The 15745-nt window shown below is 29.9% G+C and overlaps 1 protein-coding gene across 1 annotated transcript in view; it reads left to right on the top strand.

Moving 5' to 3' along the window:
- Positions 1–11634, top strand: part of LOC145293272 (uncharacterized) — a 489760-nt gene extending 478126 nt beyond the window's left edge. The window contains exon 5 of the mRNA XM_080139872.1: positions 11283–11634. Coding sequence (XP_079995998.1) covers positions 11283–11430 — 148 coding nt within the window. The 3' untranslated portion in view covers positions 11431–11634. The remainder of the gene's footprint in view (positions 1–11282) is intronic.
- The last annotated feature ends 4111 nt before the right edge of the window (positions 11635–15745 follow it).

Raw genomic sequence — 15745 nt, 5'->3', positions numbered from 1 at the left:
AGTAAAAGTAGCTAATGTTGCGTTGTATGTTTAGTCTAAAGCACATAAAGGCTTGATCGTCTGTTTCTAGGTTTGTTTCTCTAGTCAGAGGGAGGGTATTACGAATTTAGACTCCAAGTCCGTGCATATGTCTGTCAGAGTCCTTAAGGCAGAGTGGGAGATAGCCAGGCATGTTAAAGTAGTTATAGGGGATGGAGGAGTGTAGGTTAGTCTCGCTTAGTGCTAAGATATCCGGGGTATTTGTTAGGAGAAATGCTTCAACATCAGCTAAATTAGTTCTAAGCCCACGGATGTTAGTGAATGCAAGTCTCAAGGGAGGAGGCAAGTTGAATTTGTTTGTCCCTTTATTGTTTCAGCAACCCGGCCATTTTTTTGCCGTCTGTAGCTTCCTCAGACTTTTACAGACAGTCTGAGGAAGCTACAGAAGGCAATAAAAAACGGCCGAGTAGCTGAAACAATAATGTAACTCAATAGAAATGTACGGTAATAAAAATATAACGTATAATATATATATATATATATATATATATATATATATATATATATATATATATATATATATATATATATATATATATATATATATATATATATACCCTATATTTCGGTGTATCAGGCGACCGTTAGATAAGACGAGATACAAGATTGGAGCATATATCGGTTGCATAAGACGACTGCTAAATCACATAACCATGTTTCTTCAGCCTAGGCAAGAGATTGCAATACACGGTATCTTATTAAATGTTACATTTTCAGGGTGATTTTTTTTAACGTTAATGGTCGTCTTATACGCCGGAATATACGGTATGTAAGGAACTTAAAATACAACGATTGTTGCCAAAATTAATGGATTTCCATCAAATAGCTCTAAAATATGGATATATAATAAACCAATGAAAACTAATCTATTTGTGAAAAGCGATGATTTGTGTCAAATATCAATTAATCTTTGCTTTAATAGCAAGGATTTTTTTCTGGATAAAAGTCTACACCACCTGTCATCATAACACGTTTCATTATTTTTTCCAATCGATATTCTATAAGGATAGTGACATTTAAAGATAGTAATGCAACGATATTAACAATGCTATTACGTTATACACGTAAACCCAAAAGGGTGTAGCGAAGTACATCGCAAAGAACATAGATCAAGTAACAACTTAACTCCTTTTTTATTAACAACGACATTTGTTACCTCATTCACCTGTTACACATGGTTTTTCGTTACACCCGTGATGCCACTCACGTGTCTAACCCTGATCGCTTTCTCTAACATCCTCTCTCTTCTTTTTATGTTCTCTTTTTTTTCATTACCGTGACGTCAGCACAAGGTAAGTTAACACATTCATTTGGTGGACGGTGATATTTTTTTCTGCATGCATTTTAATATTTTTTAATTGTTATGACATTTTCCCAGTTCATCGATAATGGGATAGTTTTGCCCTAACAGATAAATCATATTTTGTTGATATATTTCCACTGTTACTGAAATTTATTGTAACAACAGACCGAGTAAACATACCATTATTTTAACACAATGGTGAATGTTTCTTAAAATTGATAGAATTGTGTTTACAAAGACCTCCCACATCCTGCTTTCTCTCTTATTTTTATCATTATATATATATATATATATATATATATATATATATATATATATATATATAGTAGGACAACAAGAGTATGAAATGAAGACACCAAAACTATATATTGGTAGATATAGGATGGATCATTTATTTAATAATGGCATACAGGCAAAATTTGGGGGATAGAAGGGACTCTTTATGCCAGGGCATTTGGAAGCCTAATGCTTCTCATCAGAAGAGAAGAGAAGGTGCTAGGTAGCATGGAGAAGGCGCGGCATCAAGCGTAAGGAACATTAGGGACGATTATACCATTATTTTAACACAATGGTGAATGTTTCTTAAAAATTGATAGAATTGTGTTTACAAAGTCCTCCCATATCCTGCTTTCTCTCTTATTTTTATCACTTTATATATATATATATATATATATATATATATATATATATATTATATATATCAGTTTAGTAGTTCAAATAAAATTCTGAAAATCAAAATATAAACACATATTCGAGTTAAGAATTTATTGTTTGAAACAAGAAATAGATAGATGGGAATTATTTTCATTTCCTTAATCCATGGATTTTCAATACTGGCTCATATTATCAGAGGAAATGAAATGCAGTTAGCAAAATTTTCACCTGTACTATGCTCTATAATTCACTGGCGGCCATGAATAAACACCCAAATCTCCCCATATTATGAACGGCTTTCGGAATAAACACCCCTAACCTCCCCATGTTAAAAACGGCTTTTGGCATAAATACCACGATTTCCCCATATTAAGAACGCCTTTCGAAATAAACGCCCCGAACCTAAAAATGTTAAAAATTGTGGAGGTGGACCCAATGTGAAATTTACCTTTTGTTTTTAATAAATTGTTAGTTGAAAGCACAGAAGGCAGATTTGACGTTTAAAGGTCGACACCGATATCGAGCAAACGTTTGTTTACATGTTTTACAAACTTTAAGTGGGTCAAATATAATCACATAATTATTGAAAATGTGATCAGGTGATTAAAATTTAATTTAAATTAACCATGTTGTTTAACAAATTAAAAATATAATGCAAGATGAAGTTTTAAAACGATTAAATGCGTTATTTTATTTAAAATTAAAAACATTGCGCAATCAAAATGAAATTTTGAGTACTTATGTATTTTTGGTGCCGTGCTGCTGAAATACTAACCTTATTATTTTGAAAACTGTTCACAATGAGGAGCTGAGGGTGTTTTATAACTATTCTGTGCTTCCACCTTACAATTAAAAAAAAGAAACTTTAATTTAAACTGGAGAAAAAGCATCTGTACTCGTATACGTCCGAGAACAATATCTACTGTAAAATGAAACCAAAATTTGGTGCTTATGCGCTTTTGATACCAAGCAATTTTTAAATAGTTTTGTCAAGTTAAGTTTCAAGATATATGTTCTTTTTTTAACTGTAAGGTGTAAGCACAGACTAGTTAGAAAACATCCTCTACATGTTAAGAATGGTTTTCCAAATGACCTTATTATTTCAGCACAATAACAAAAAATATATAAGTACCCAAGATTTTATTTTTATTGTTCAATGTTTTTAATGTTAAATTATAAAATAAAACATGTTTAATCATTGTAATACTTCATCTTGCATTGTTTTTTTAATTTGTTAAACAACATGGTTAATTTAAATCAAATTTTAATCACATGATCACATTTTCAATAATTATGTGATTATATTTTACCCACTTAAAGTTTGTAAAACATGTAAAAAAAACCTTCTGCTCGATACCGATATTGACTTTTAAGAGTCCCTTTTAGTGATTACCTGGTTTGAGGATATTTGCACAACTAAACGTTAAATCTGCCGAAAACTTTTCCGTATTTTACCTAACAATTTCTTCAATAAGAAAAAGCATTCATATTTTCGCATATAAAAACTTCTGTAAAAAAAAGAAAAAAAAGCAGTGTACTTTCAATTTTGTTAAAAAATTTTCTTACGGTAAAAAAATGCAAAAACAAAACAATTGAATCTTACTAGTACCTTAATCGCGTTGTTTTTTTGTTTGTTTTTTTTTTGTTTTTTTTCAAGTTAAATTCAACTTTCACAATATCTTTTTTATATAATTTCACGATATCTTTTTTTGTAATAATAAATTGTAAATAATAAATAGTTTTTTTTAATAAAAAATGATTAGTTGAAAGCATAGAATAGTTACAAAACACCCTCCCCTCTTTACGGTAAGAATGGCTGAAAAAAAGAAATAAATAAAAAGATATTTCAGCACGTTACCAAAATACATATGTACCGTGATTTTTTTTCGAGACAAAAATGTACTTTCATCTAAGAATTTATAGTTTAAATACAAAATAAAGTTCATATGTTCTCATTTAGAAACAACTGTATAAAATAAATAAATAAACAAAAAACGTGTGCTCCTAATTTTGTTTTTACGACAAAGGTTCTTTGACTTTTATGTTTCAACTCAAAACGCACCTTCTAGCAAACAATTTGTTTTAAATTTAAAACATTGGGAAATTAATTTAAATTTTAAAAATAGAGGCTGTTTTTTTTTTCACTTATCGATTAGAGTCGTCAAACCGTGGTGAATACATTGAAATAACTACCGGAAGTAAAAACCGAATAGTCCCGCAGAAACGACTTCGAAAAATAGTTTTATTTTATTTAATATTTTCATAATTTGATATATTAATTTATTTTAATAACATAAAAACATTCATTGACTTTACGGTAAGTTTGTCTGAAAATTTTAATTAAATTGGTAATATAGAAATATGGTTTTATTGATAACGAACGAACCAAATATTACATTTATATGTATAGATAGATGTAAGACAAAGAATTTGAAATATAACTCCTTATGCTATATGATTTCGATGTCTACTATCTTTTCAGAGGAGAAAATATTAGCAAATAGTTATAATAGCTTACACCTTATTTGCTAAAGTAAGTGAGAAACGGAAAATCAAAATTAAAAGATGTTTAAGTGTTTAAATGTCATAGTTAAGTATTATTATTAATATTATATTTTTCAGTAAAGTATTACCATTATCATTAGTATTATAATATTTATAACACGTTTTATTAATACCCCTAGGTTTAGTTTTGAAAATTACTTGGTCAGATTATTATGGTTCTAATTTTTTCAGTTTAATATTGTCATTTACAGGATATTATCAATACATATAAAATTAGCAAGAATAGTACTTTATGTATTAGATAAGATGATTTTGAGGTGGCTGGATTTGAATTGATTTAAATTGATTTAAACTAATTTAAGCTGGAATTTCAATTTGACATGCATTATTTTTTATTTGCTTTCTTTTTTTTTCCTGCATATGGCTGGCCTTGCTTTCGCATCCTGACCTATTTTCGCGGTCTGTCACTTTATTTTATAGAGGTTTATTGACTTCGTCTTCTTAGTTCATCTTCCTTCCCCTCTCTCTCTCTCTCTCTCTCTCTCTCTCTCTCTCTATTTTTTTCTCACCTTCTATTTCTTCATTATTATTTTCTTTCTTTTTTCCTTGTTCTTTTTCTCCCTATTCAGTAATATATTTCCTTTCCTTTTATTTTATTTGATTTAATCTTATCTTTTATCATACTCGTTGCTTGTTTCATTATGCGTAAACATTTTCTTTTCTTTTCATTTTTCTTATCAGTTCAGTTTCTCTTATTTTGCATGGCCTGTCTACTTAAAGCGGTTTTAATTTTAATTTAATTTTTAATTTTAATTTATTAACAATTTGAAGCTATTTTTGAGTGGAATTTAAAGCTCATTTTCTGTAATTATAAAACTATCAAATATAGCAATTTATATGTTTATTAATAAACAGATCTACCGGATATATATATATATATATATATATATATATATATATATATATATTTGTAGTCATCGACATACAGTCCTGTTTCGTTGTATCACAACTCATCAGTGCCGCTAGATTAGCATCTCTCCCAAGCCAAGGATTGAACCTAGAACCGCCGTGTTGACAGTCGGCAGTTCTCTCACTCGGCCATGGAATCGACGGCCGTAAATAACTCGTCGGAATGTCTATTTAAATAGACACTCGCCACCACTTTTACAGTGCTCAAATCGCCTGTTCGTAAATAAACAAACAACGAGCTTCGCATTTTCAGCCAATTAAGTAGCGGTGGGATTATTTACGACAGTGCTCTACCCAAAGAGGGGGGCTTAAAATATATTTGTAGTCATCAACATACAGTCCTGTTTCGTTGTATCACAACTCATCAGTGCCGCTAGACTAGCATCTCTCCCAAGCCAAGGATTGAACCTAAAACCGTCGTGTTGACAGTCGGTAGTTCTCCCACTCGACTATGGAATCGACGCCCGCCACAACTTTTATAGTGCTCAAATCGCTTGTTCGTAAACAAACAAACTACCGGACCCATTATATAAACAAAGAAATTTGCTCCAGTGAAATGCCTACTTCGGACCATTACATTGTGATGTGGATTACTCAAAATAGAGCTTGGATCATTTTACAACACTGCTATCAAAGACATTCACTTCGGATTTTACCATGCAATTTGGATGCGAATTTTTATACCCTTTTCATTAACTTCCCTTACTCTATGACATTTAAATACTTTTTATATATATATATATATATATATATATATATATATATATATAAATATATATATATATATATATATATATACGCTTACTATTTAAATCTGGACCAACAACATTGATATGTTGTATTAGATTTGTTGCACATCTATTTATAACTTTTGTTTTATCATAATAACGTTGCGGCAGTGGTTGTGATTTACAATTTTACAAATAATCTCATAATGCTACGACATTCTCTATATTAATATTAACATTTAGTGTACTCCCTGTTCAACAACCTTAATTTCTTAGTAGTTTTAATTTATAAGTGAGCATTATATTAATAATATGGTGTCCAGGGCCAATAGCTGGATTATAAGCTGTTCCATATTAATTCCCGGACGACGTCAGGTGAGCTTGCGTGATGTATACATATTTTACATGTTTTGCGTTAGTTTTCTTTGCTGAAGAACAACATCATTAAAATTAATACTGTCACTTCCTATTATATCAATTTAATTCGCTACCAAACTAAAATCTTGGAAGCTAGTTGGGGACCCAAATGTTTGGGCATCGATCCATTTTCACCATAGCCAACAAGAAAATATCGGAACTGGCTTTTACATTTTCCCAATTAAATCCTAGACTTACAAGAAAAAAAAATGCCCAACAACGCAGCGTGTTACTGAGCTGCGTGAGATCCTGATTTTTTTTTTCAAATATATTGGAGGATGTAAATATGTTTATTTTTTGTTATCTGGAATCGTCTATGTGTAAATTCTATTGATGATATATTATTATTTACTGGCAAACTCAACAGTATATAAAATGCAATGTTGCCATTTTTATTGAAGGTAATAACGTTTCCTGTTTATATCACCGTCACAAATATAGTGATGCGTAAAAGACATAACACAGTTCTACAAAGTCTAACAGATAAAAAAAAATGTTTTCTTGTTTCGAATGTTTAAAAAGTTTGACCGTAAGTAATGCTGTAAGATTCGTTTTTTAAGGTTCAATTTATTTATTTGTAAAATAACGGCGGCGTTGCCTGTTAAGTACTGATAACATTTTGTCTCATACTTTCAACTAATCACCGTATATGTTTGCCTCTTATTTTATTACTGAAAAGATTGAATAGAAAACAATACAAAGTATTGTTTTCTAAATCCTCATAACACCATACCATTTTCTTTGTCTTTACCACACATTGATTCGGTCCTGGATATGACCTTAAACTATATCCGATGGTGAGGCTCCAGCTTGCGGGCTTCGAGGAGTGTGGAGCCACCCCTTAATTGCCATTGCTCCCAGGTTCACTCTGACTAGGAGTGGTAGTACCTGTTAGGGTCCCAACATTGGGTTAAATAGAAACTGATTTGTAACTATATATATATATATATATATATATATATATATATATATATATATATATATATATATACATTTTATTTTTTATTGCCGTATCTTTCTGTGAAGTTACATTATTGTTTCAGCTTCTCGGCCGTTTTTTTTTGGCTGTCTGTAACTTCCTCAGACTTTTACAGAAAGGTTCGCTATTTTGGGATGAAAGAGTGAAAGAGTGAATGAGGTCGGGGAGGGGTGCGAAAAACCGCCGAGTGGCTGAAACAATAATGTAACTTAACAGAAAGATACGGTAATAAAAAATAAAACGTATATTTGCTCTACAACAGTATTGAGCACTTTCTTCAGTTTTTATTAATTACCATTTCCACTAACTATATATATATATATATTTATATATTTATATTCTATTAAAAATTTTCTTCAAAATTACTGGATTCGGCATTAAATTACATAAAAAGGTTTGATATGCCGTAAAACACAAGCAACCAACCAACCAAATACATTCATTCAGGTCCACAACCTAATGTAGATGACAGAAGCTGAAAGGTAGTAAAACTCTGAATTACTATATTATATGATAATTTAAATTTCAATTAGATATAGGTTTTTAAATTTTTAAGTGGGATATATCTTAGTTGGTTACTCAGAAGCTGTGACACGTTGAGATTCGGCATACATGTTATATAGTCATTTATATTGTATTCGGTGTGTATGTATATAACAGACTTATCTCTCTGAGTCTGCGGTGTGTTTATATACAATATCCGTGATGTGACGTCTAGTGTGTGTTTTACTCTATATGTACAAAACAGTTCACAAACATGTATACGAGACTAACCCTTTTCCTGTCCGATGGATTCATACAGAGTCTCCTTCTTGTCATCATCGGACTGTGCTGAAACAAAGATTTCTTTCCCTTGGTAGAGATCAACACAACGAACTGGTTATATAAAAACATGGTTTATTCTTCTACCAGTCCAAACCTCGGATGTCTCTGCAACTCTGTCATTACATCCTAACTTACCTTCGGCTCGCCCCCTAGCCGTTCTCAAGAAGTCTCAACCTCTCTCAGCAAGTTATAGATTTCAACTGTCCAAAACTCAATATCTATAAAAATCCATGCCAGTTCTTAAGTAACTGCGAGGTTAGATTACACCAGACTCTCAGAGCTCTACATATTTAAATTGTGGCATGAACCAACTTTGATTATTGTTTTGGATTTTTTGTTGTTTATAAATAATATAATCTAAAGTTAACTTTAACTATAAGCATTTTTCAAACATTCTTTCTACAACCTAATTTAAACTATTTATGCCAAAACCTAATTTCTAAACAATAACAATTATATTTCGATATAACCATGACAATCGATAGAGGGCTAGGAGTGTTTGATGTAACATATAGAGGGTAACGTAAAACTTCGGAATCACTTCCATTGTCTTCCATAATAATTGTATACATACAAAATAAATTTCATGAAATTAATATACAGTAGAAGTTTCAAAAGAAAGTTCAGCTCTCATATCTAGTCTAAGGGTCATGAAGAAATTCATAATTATTTCAATTGTTTTTTCGCAGGAAAAATATACGTGTGATTAAAGTTTCAACAAAATAAAAATATATTTGAACTTTTAAGGAGATTGGGCATCAATAGTTCCCCTTAAAAGTGCATTTATATATTCGGAAATACGTCTTAAAATGTCCTTAATGTCAATTTAAATTAAGAATACACGATTAGATTTTACGTAGATTTCTAGAAAAGGCATAAGACAAAAATGCCTTTTATGGCAATTTTCAAGGAGGGTAAAAGAAGATTGAGCTCAGTCGAAAATATTCTGTGGAACAAACAATAGAGTAACGAAAGACTAATAATGTCGCTTCTGTGAGAAATATACTGTAGAGAAGAAACTGTTAGACATTAAAAGTTAATTAGTTATTATCGATCTGTCTATTTATTATTTATCTACCTATCCAGTTATATTGTTAAAATAGTTTATATTAGGAGTTCTTTATTGTTTATAGAAATAAAGTGTACCAATGGTTTTTAACTGAGGATGTTTACGCAGATTAGTTAAATAAACAAAATAACCTTGGGCAAGCATACACGGAAAGGCAGCACGTCGAGAGACGTGTGGTTTTTAATGATGACGTAACGGAAGAGGTCAAGAGATCGGAAAGGTTAGAGAGAGAGGAGAAGAATTTGAGTTTGGTCACGGTCGTGAACAGACATACTTCAAGCCAAGTGTTATTTTGTGGTTCGCAAAAGAAGGAAGAACAGAGGCTCAATTGGTTATGGTGTTGGTCATTTCATGTTTCATCACGGAGCTCAGCAGTGAAGATAAAATAACTCTTCGAGAAAGAAGAAGTGTGAAGCTTTTATTATTCTTCTTATAAATAATGATAAGTAAATATCAATTGTAATATATATCCGTGTGATAACTCTCTGATACAGTTTATATGTCGATATCACATCCTCTGGCTATAGAACAATGCATACAATTTATGCGTTTAAAACAGTGCCGTTATAAGAATAATATCTCACCACTACAAAGACAGTCATCTCCTTACTAGATTACGAAATTGATTTTGTTGCGATTGTGTTCAATAGCATTTATTTTGTTGCGAAACTGAGATTAATATATCTCGTGAAAATCTTAGGGGTTTTATATCAACAAGCATGAGATGATTTTTTTTTATTTAGATTACTTATAAGGATGAATTAACAGTATTTCTTGATGCTAAAATTCGGCTTAGTGTAGCAGAGGCGCTGACGGTGGGAGCAGCAATAGCAGCATACAGATATACGCATGACCAAGCCGGCTATGCGAAGTAACGTCACAGCAGAGACAAAATGACGTGTGGCCGGAGAAGTGGTTTACTCGGAGGAGCGGTGTTCAAGATGTGACGTGTTTGAGGCGTAATTTGGAGTTCGGAAAACCACGTGGTCGACACACGTGGGTGACGTCGAAGTAATAGACAAAAAGTCAAACGCGACCGGAGGAGAAATCCACCGGCTAAATATTTAGAAAAAGTGCGTTGTTAGAAATACCAGATATAAAGACATTTGTTTAAAAAGAAGGTGAGCTGATTTTTTTTACAGTCCTCTGTTTCTTTTTATATAACGACTACGTTACATTGGAAGTAGCCCCGAGATAATGTGTCTTATAGGTACAACATTATTGAAGAAATAATTCTGTTCATTGAAATTGTGCCCGGGTTTATGTTTACACATGTAACTGGAAAATTCCTTTTGTTTCACAGAGAAAATAAGAGATTCGATCTCGGTCGAGTACCAACAGAAGAATAACGATAAAGTAGAGAAGAATCCACAAGAACGTAACGTTTCTATAAAAAAGTTGTGATGGGGAACTATTGTTTTAAAAGCACCCACGACAGCGAATATTTTTTATTACGTATTGACTACGTATTGATTACGTGTGACTCACACAAGTATTAAAATCAATTTGTATTATTAAATACAGAAAGTATTTTCCGCCTTTTTTTATTATAAAGATAACATGCGTTCGTACGCTACAATTTAATCCCCTTTGTTTAATAAAGATGAAAATAACAACTAATAAAGATGAGAATATTAGTCTGAAATAAAAATAAATTAATAAATTGCACATTGTAACGTTTTATTAAAAACATTTTACCATGAGAACAGTAGATAGAACCGTGCGAAATACTACAAGAACCTTTTTGTTTTGATCGTTTTTCTAACGCTCTCCTATGTTTCTATCTCTTTGCAGCCCCCGTTTTATCTACAACGCACCCACGCACGGCTATCGTTACTTACTCAACAAGATCGCCAACAAGGCAAAGGACGCACACTTGATTCGACTGATGCACGACTGTATAAAGAATCCAAAATGTCGACAAACGCTACACCAGCTTTGATCGAACCGAACTATACTAAGAGAAAGGAACACGCGAAAAAAAAAGAAGACATAATTCTTTGTTAGCCTCGTCATGATATACCTCTCCCCTGAACCTTGTTAACTTTGTTTGACCATTCGATTGTGTTATGTGAAAGTTTAGTTTATGCCATGGCTAAAATAGCATATGAAACCAAACAAAACAATAAAAATGACATGCTATGTATGTATGTGTTCAGTTTAAACGTTTTATTTTCGTTGCAAATATATTTATTATTATTATTATTATTATTATTATTATTATTATTATTATTATTATTGTTGTTGTTGTTGTTATTATTATTATTATTATTATTATTATTATTATTATTTATGTTGGCATTTTTAATTTAGTTCGTTTGGAAACGAAAAGTGTCGGCCATGTTTAATATGGTGTTCTAATTTGTGTATGTACTGCATATATCTTACAAATTGTATTTATTTAGAATGGCATCTAAGACAAACACACACACACACATACACATATATATATATATATATATTTATATATAATATTTACTGTGATTTCATATTACAACAGTCGTTTCGTGCTCTTGAAGTTCATAAGTGAGACTGACACAATTGCACGTCATCCGAATATAATTAGTTATGATCTATTCATTTCTGTGGCCCGTCATAAGATGAAATTGCCTTGTCTTTTCCTGAGAATAGCAAAAGCATTAAACGGATTCTTGCCAGATAAAATATAAGTATAATACATTTACATGCACACACATACACACACAGATACACACACACCACACAGATATATATATGTGTGTGTGTGTGTGTGTGTGTGGTGTGTGTGTGTGTGTGTGTGTGTGTGTGTGTGTGTGCGGGTTAGTACTCTACAAAATATATGAATACATATATATATAAAATATTTTATTTTAGATATCGGAAGTAAACATACTGAACCTTAGCTGCATGTTATTCTTCGTAGTTGTTATTTTTTCGACTTACACCTGTTCCGTTGAATAGTAAGAAATTCAGCAAACAACTCATCTGAGATGGTTTAAAACGGATAAAAATGTGTGGATGAAAACGAAAATCTTTAAAAGTTACAAGGGTAAAAAACACTTATTTATTATATAATTTCTTTGAACACGTCTAAAGTACAGAATATTAGAATCCTTTGTTCACGAAAAGAGTTTTCTTAATTTAAATATCACCATATTTGAACTAATTGCAATCTTAACTATGTCCCTGAGTTTTCACATTACATACATGCATATATTTATATATATGCGCGTGTGTATATATAAATATATATGCATATATACATATATATATATATATATATATATATTAATACATACACAATGTAAAAAATAGGGAGAAAGTACCTGCATATATAAAGTTACTGAAGCTTTTATACGAGTTATAATTCACACCATGAGAGTGTTTAGTATGAGTTAAATGGATCGACAGCCAATCTGTCGTAAATGTTATATCTGAGCCTTTTTTATTTCATGATAGTAAGTTTTAAGCTTGACTGCATCTGAATTTCATAGCATAATTTCTTGAATATTACCTAAATACACACGAACATATACATATACAACTGTATATATATACACATATATATGCATATATATATGTATTATATTATATATATATATATATATATATATTATATATATATATATATATAATATATTATAGAGGAAAATATTTTTTTATTTTTTTTAAGAATTAAAATTATGAATAACGTAAGGTCTAGCTGGAAGGTGTCAGGCTTCGTTCAATAAAGCTAAACTGAAGTTAGTTGTAAGAGAAATATATTTGATCTATGAGAATTACAGCGTCGAAAATGGAAGAAGTATATAAAATAATAACTACTTTAATTTAGTTATAATCATATTTATCTTGCTAAGAAAAGGTCGCCAAGACTTAATAAAAAAAATGTTTCTAAAATTTAAGTAAAACTGAAGTCTTAATTTGCACGCTTATTAATTTTCTTATCACTTAAGTTCTGTCCAGCTTTGTTGGTTAGTGATACTCATTGGGAATAAGCTCATTTTTTTATTGTCCTTATATTCATTCACTTAAGTTTTATAATAAAATTAAAGTGTGTATGTTCATTGCGATAAGTAAAAAATGCATTTTAAGCAGACGTATATGTGTACATATACATACGCGATTGTGCTGGGATTGTTTTATATAAAACTATTCTCCCCAAATAATATTTTTAAAGGTTGTAAGAAACAAGATTTATTAATCTGTGATTTACCTTATTACATAGCTCGGGCACACACACACACACACACACACACACACACACACACCACACACACACACACACACACACACAGTCTGAGGAAGCTACAGACGGCCAAAAAAACGGCCGGATAGCTGAAACAATAATGTAACTGAACAGAAAGATACGGCAATAAAAAAATAAAACGCATATTTGCTCTACAACAGTATTGAGCACTTTCTTCAGTTTTTATTAATTACCATTATATATATATATATATATATGAATTAATACATAAATATATGTATATATATATAAATGAAATAGCAATTGTATTCCTGTAGAACCGTTATTTAGAATTTTTAGAGTAAGTAATTATATTTTCCAGTGAATCTATAAATGATGATTTTTTAATGTTTTACAAAAATACATTTGTCTGAACATTCATAAATGACAAATAATTCATAAGTGCAATTAAAGCCAATGGATAGTTTCTCTTTAAATTCATCTATTAACTATATTCCAAATGGGGGACAAAAATATATATATATACACACAAACACACACACACCATATACATATATATATATATGTGTGTGTGTGTGTGTGTGTGTGTGTGTGTGTGTGTGTGTGTGTGTGTGTGAGTATAAGGAATTCAGTAAAAACTCTGTAAATGTTTATTTTACAACAATTTATAATTATACAAGGAATAAAGAACTTTACAATTTTTGCTTATTCCATAGAGTTTCAAAAACTAGATTTTATACCCAAAATAGTTAGCAAAATAATATGCAGGCTGTAAGTTATTCTGATTAGCATAGAAATTGAAAATTATAAATTATACAGACAATCGTATTCATATAAAAGTTAGCATTAATGCAAAAATACAAAAAAACAATGTGGTATAACCCAGAAAAAAACGGGCATATGTAGAGATGCACATCAAATATGTCAGTAGAAATAGAGAGGATTCAAAGTTTTTTTTGCGATAAATATAAATAAATTCCAAAATTAAAGCTGGCATTCTAAAATTGTCGTAGATTTTTAAACTAAATAAATCAGCTTTTATTATCCTCCTGACGAGAGGGAAAACCATGCTTCCATTGGCCGACAAAATGTATATAATATATATATATATATATATATATATATATATATATATATATATATATATATATATAAAGTTTGTGTATACGTATATTATATATATTATATATATACACATATATTTATATATAGATTTATATATATATATATATTTATATACATATATATATTTACATATATATATATTACATATATATATATATTTACATATATATTTACTATATATATTTACATATACATACATATATATATATATATATATTTTTTATTATATATATATATATTTATATATATTTATATATATATATATTTATATGTATATATATTAATTTATATATATGTATACATATATTTATATATATGTTTATATATTATATATATATATATATATATATATATATACAATAATTTTGCAGACACAAATTTATAGTACACGGCTTTCGTTTAGTAGCTAGTACGGTGTCTGTGAGTTGCGTGTAATCTTGAAAGAAAATTATATATATATATATATATAATATGTATATATCATTGAATTATATATATATATATATATATATTATATATATATATATATATTCTTTTTGTTGAATTATATATTGCAATCACACATTCTTAATACTCGTTATTTACTATCTTAGGAAAACTGTAAAGCTTTTTCTTGTTTTATTTAATTGTCATGACGTATAACTAACATGATTATTAAAGAAAATTGTTATATAAATAATAAAAAAAATATTAAAAAACAACTGGTCTGATATATCCATTTATCGGCCAGGAAAAACTGGTGCCCATGATTGGATAATGTTATTAATAAAAATAAAGTATTTATGCATATCTTCTTGTTTGCTTATTGCATGGAATCTACCGCGTATGCCTTGCTTGATTGTCTTCTAATAAAATATTTACCAATAAGTATCTCTGAGGCATTTTATACATCTGTTCGGACGTAACATCAACTTATTTTATTAAGTAATAATACTTTTTTTTCTAA

The sequence above is a fragment of the Euprymna scolopes genome, chromosome 14 (assembly GCF_053919585.1).
Source record: "Euprymna scolopes isolate OS-2025 chromosome 14, ASM5391958v1, whole genome shotgun sequence".
NCBI classification, from domain to species: Eukaryota; Metazoa; Mollusca; class Cephalopoda; order Sepiida; family Sepiolidae; genus Euprymna; species Euprymna scolopes.
Note: the sequence above shows the minus strand (reverse complement) of the source record. Positions and strands in the feature narration are given on the sequence as shown.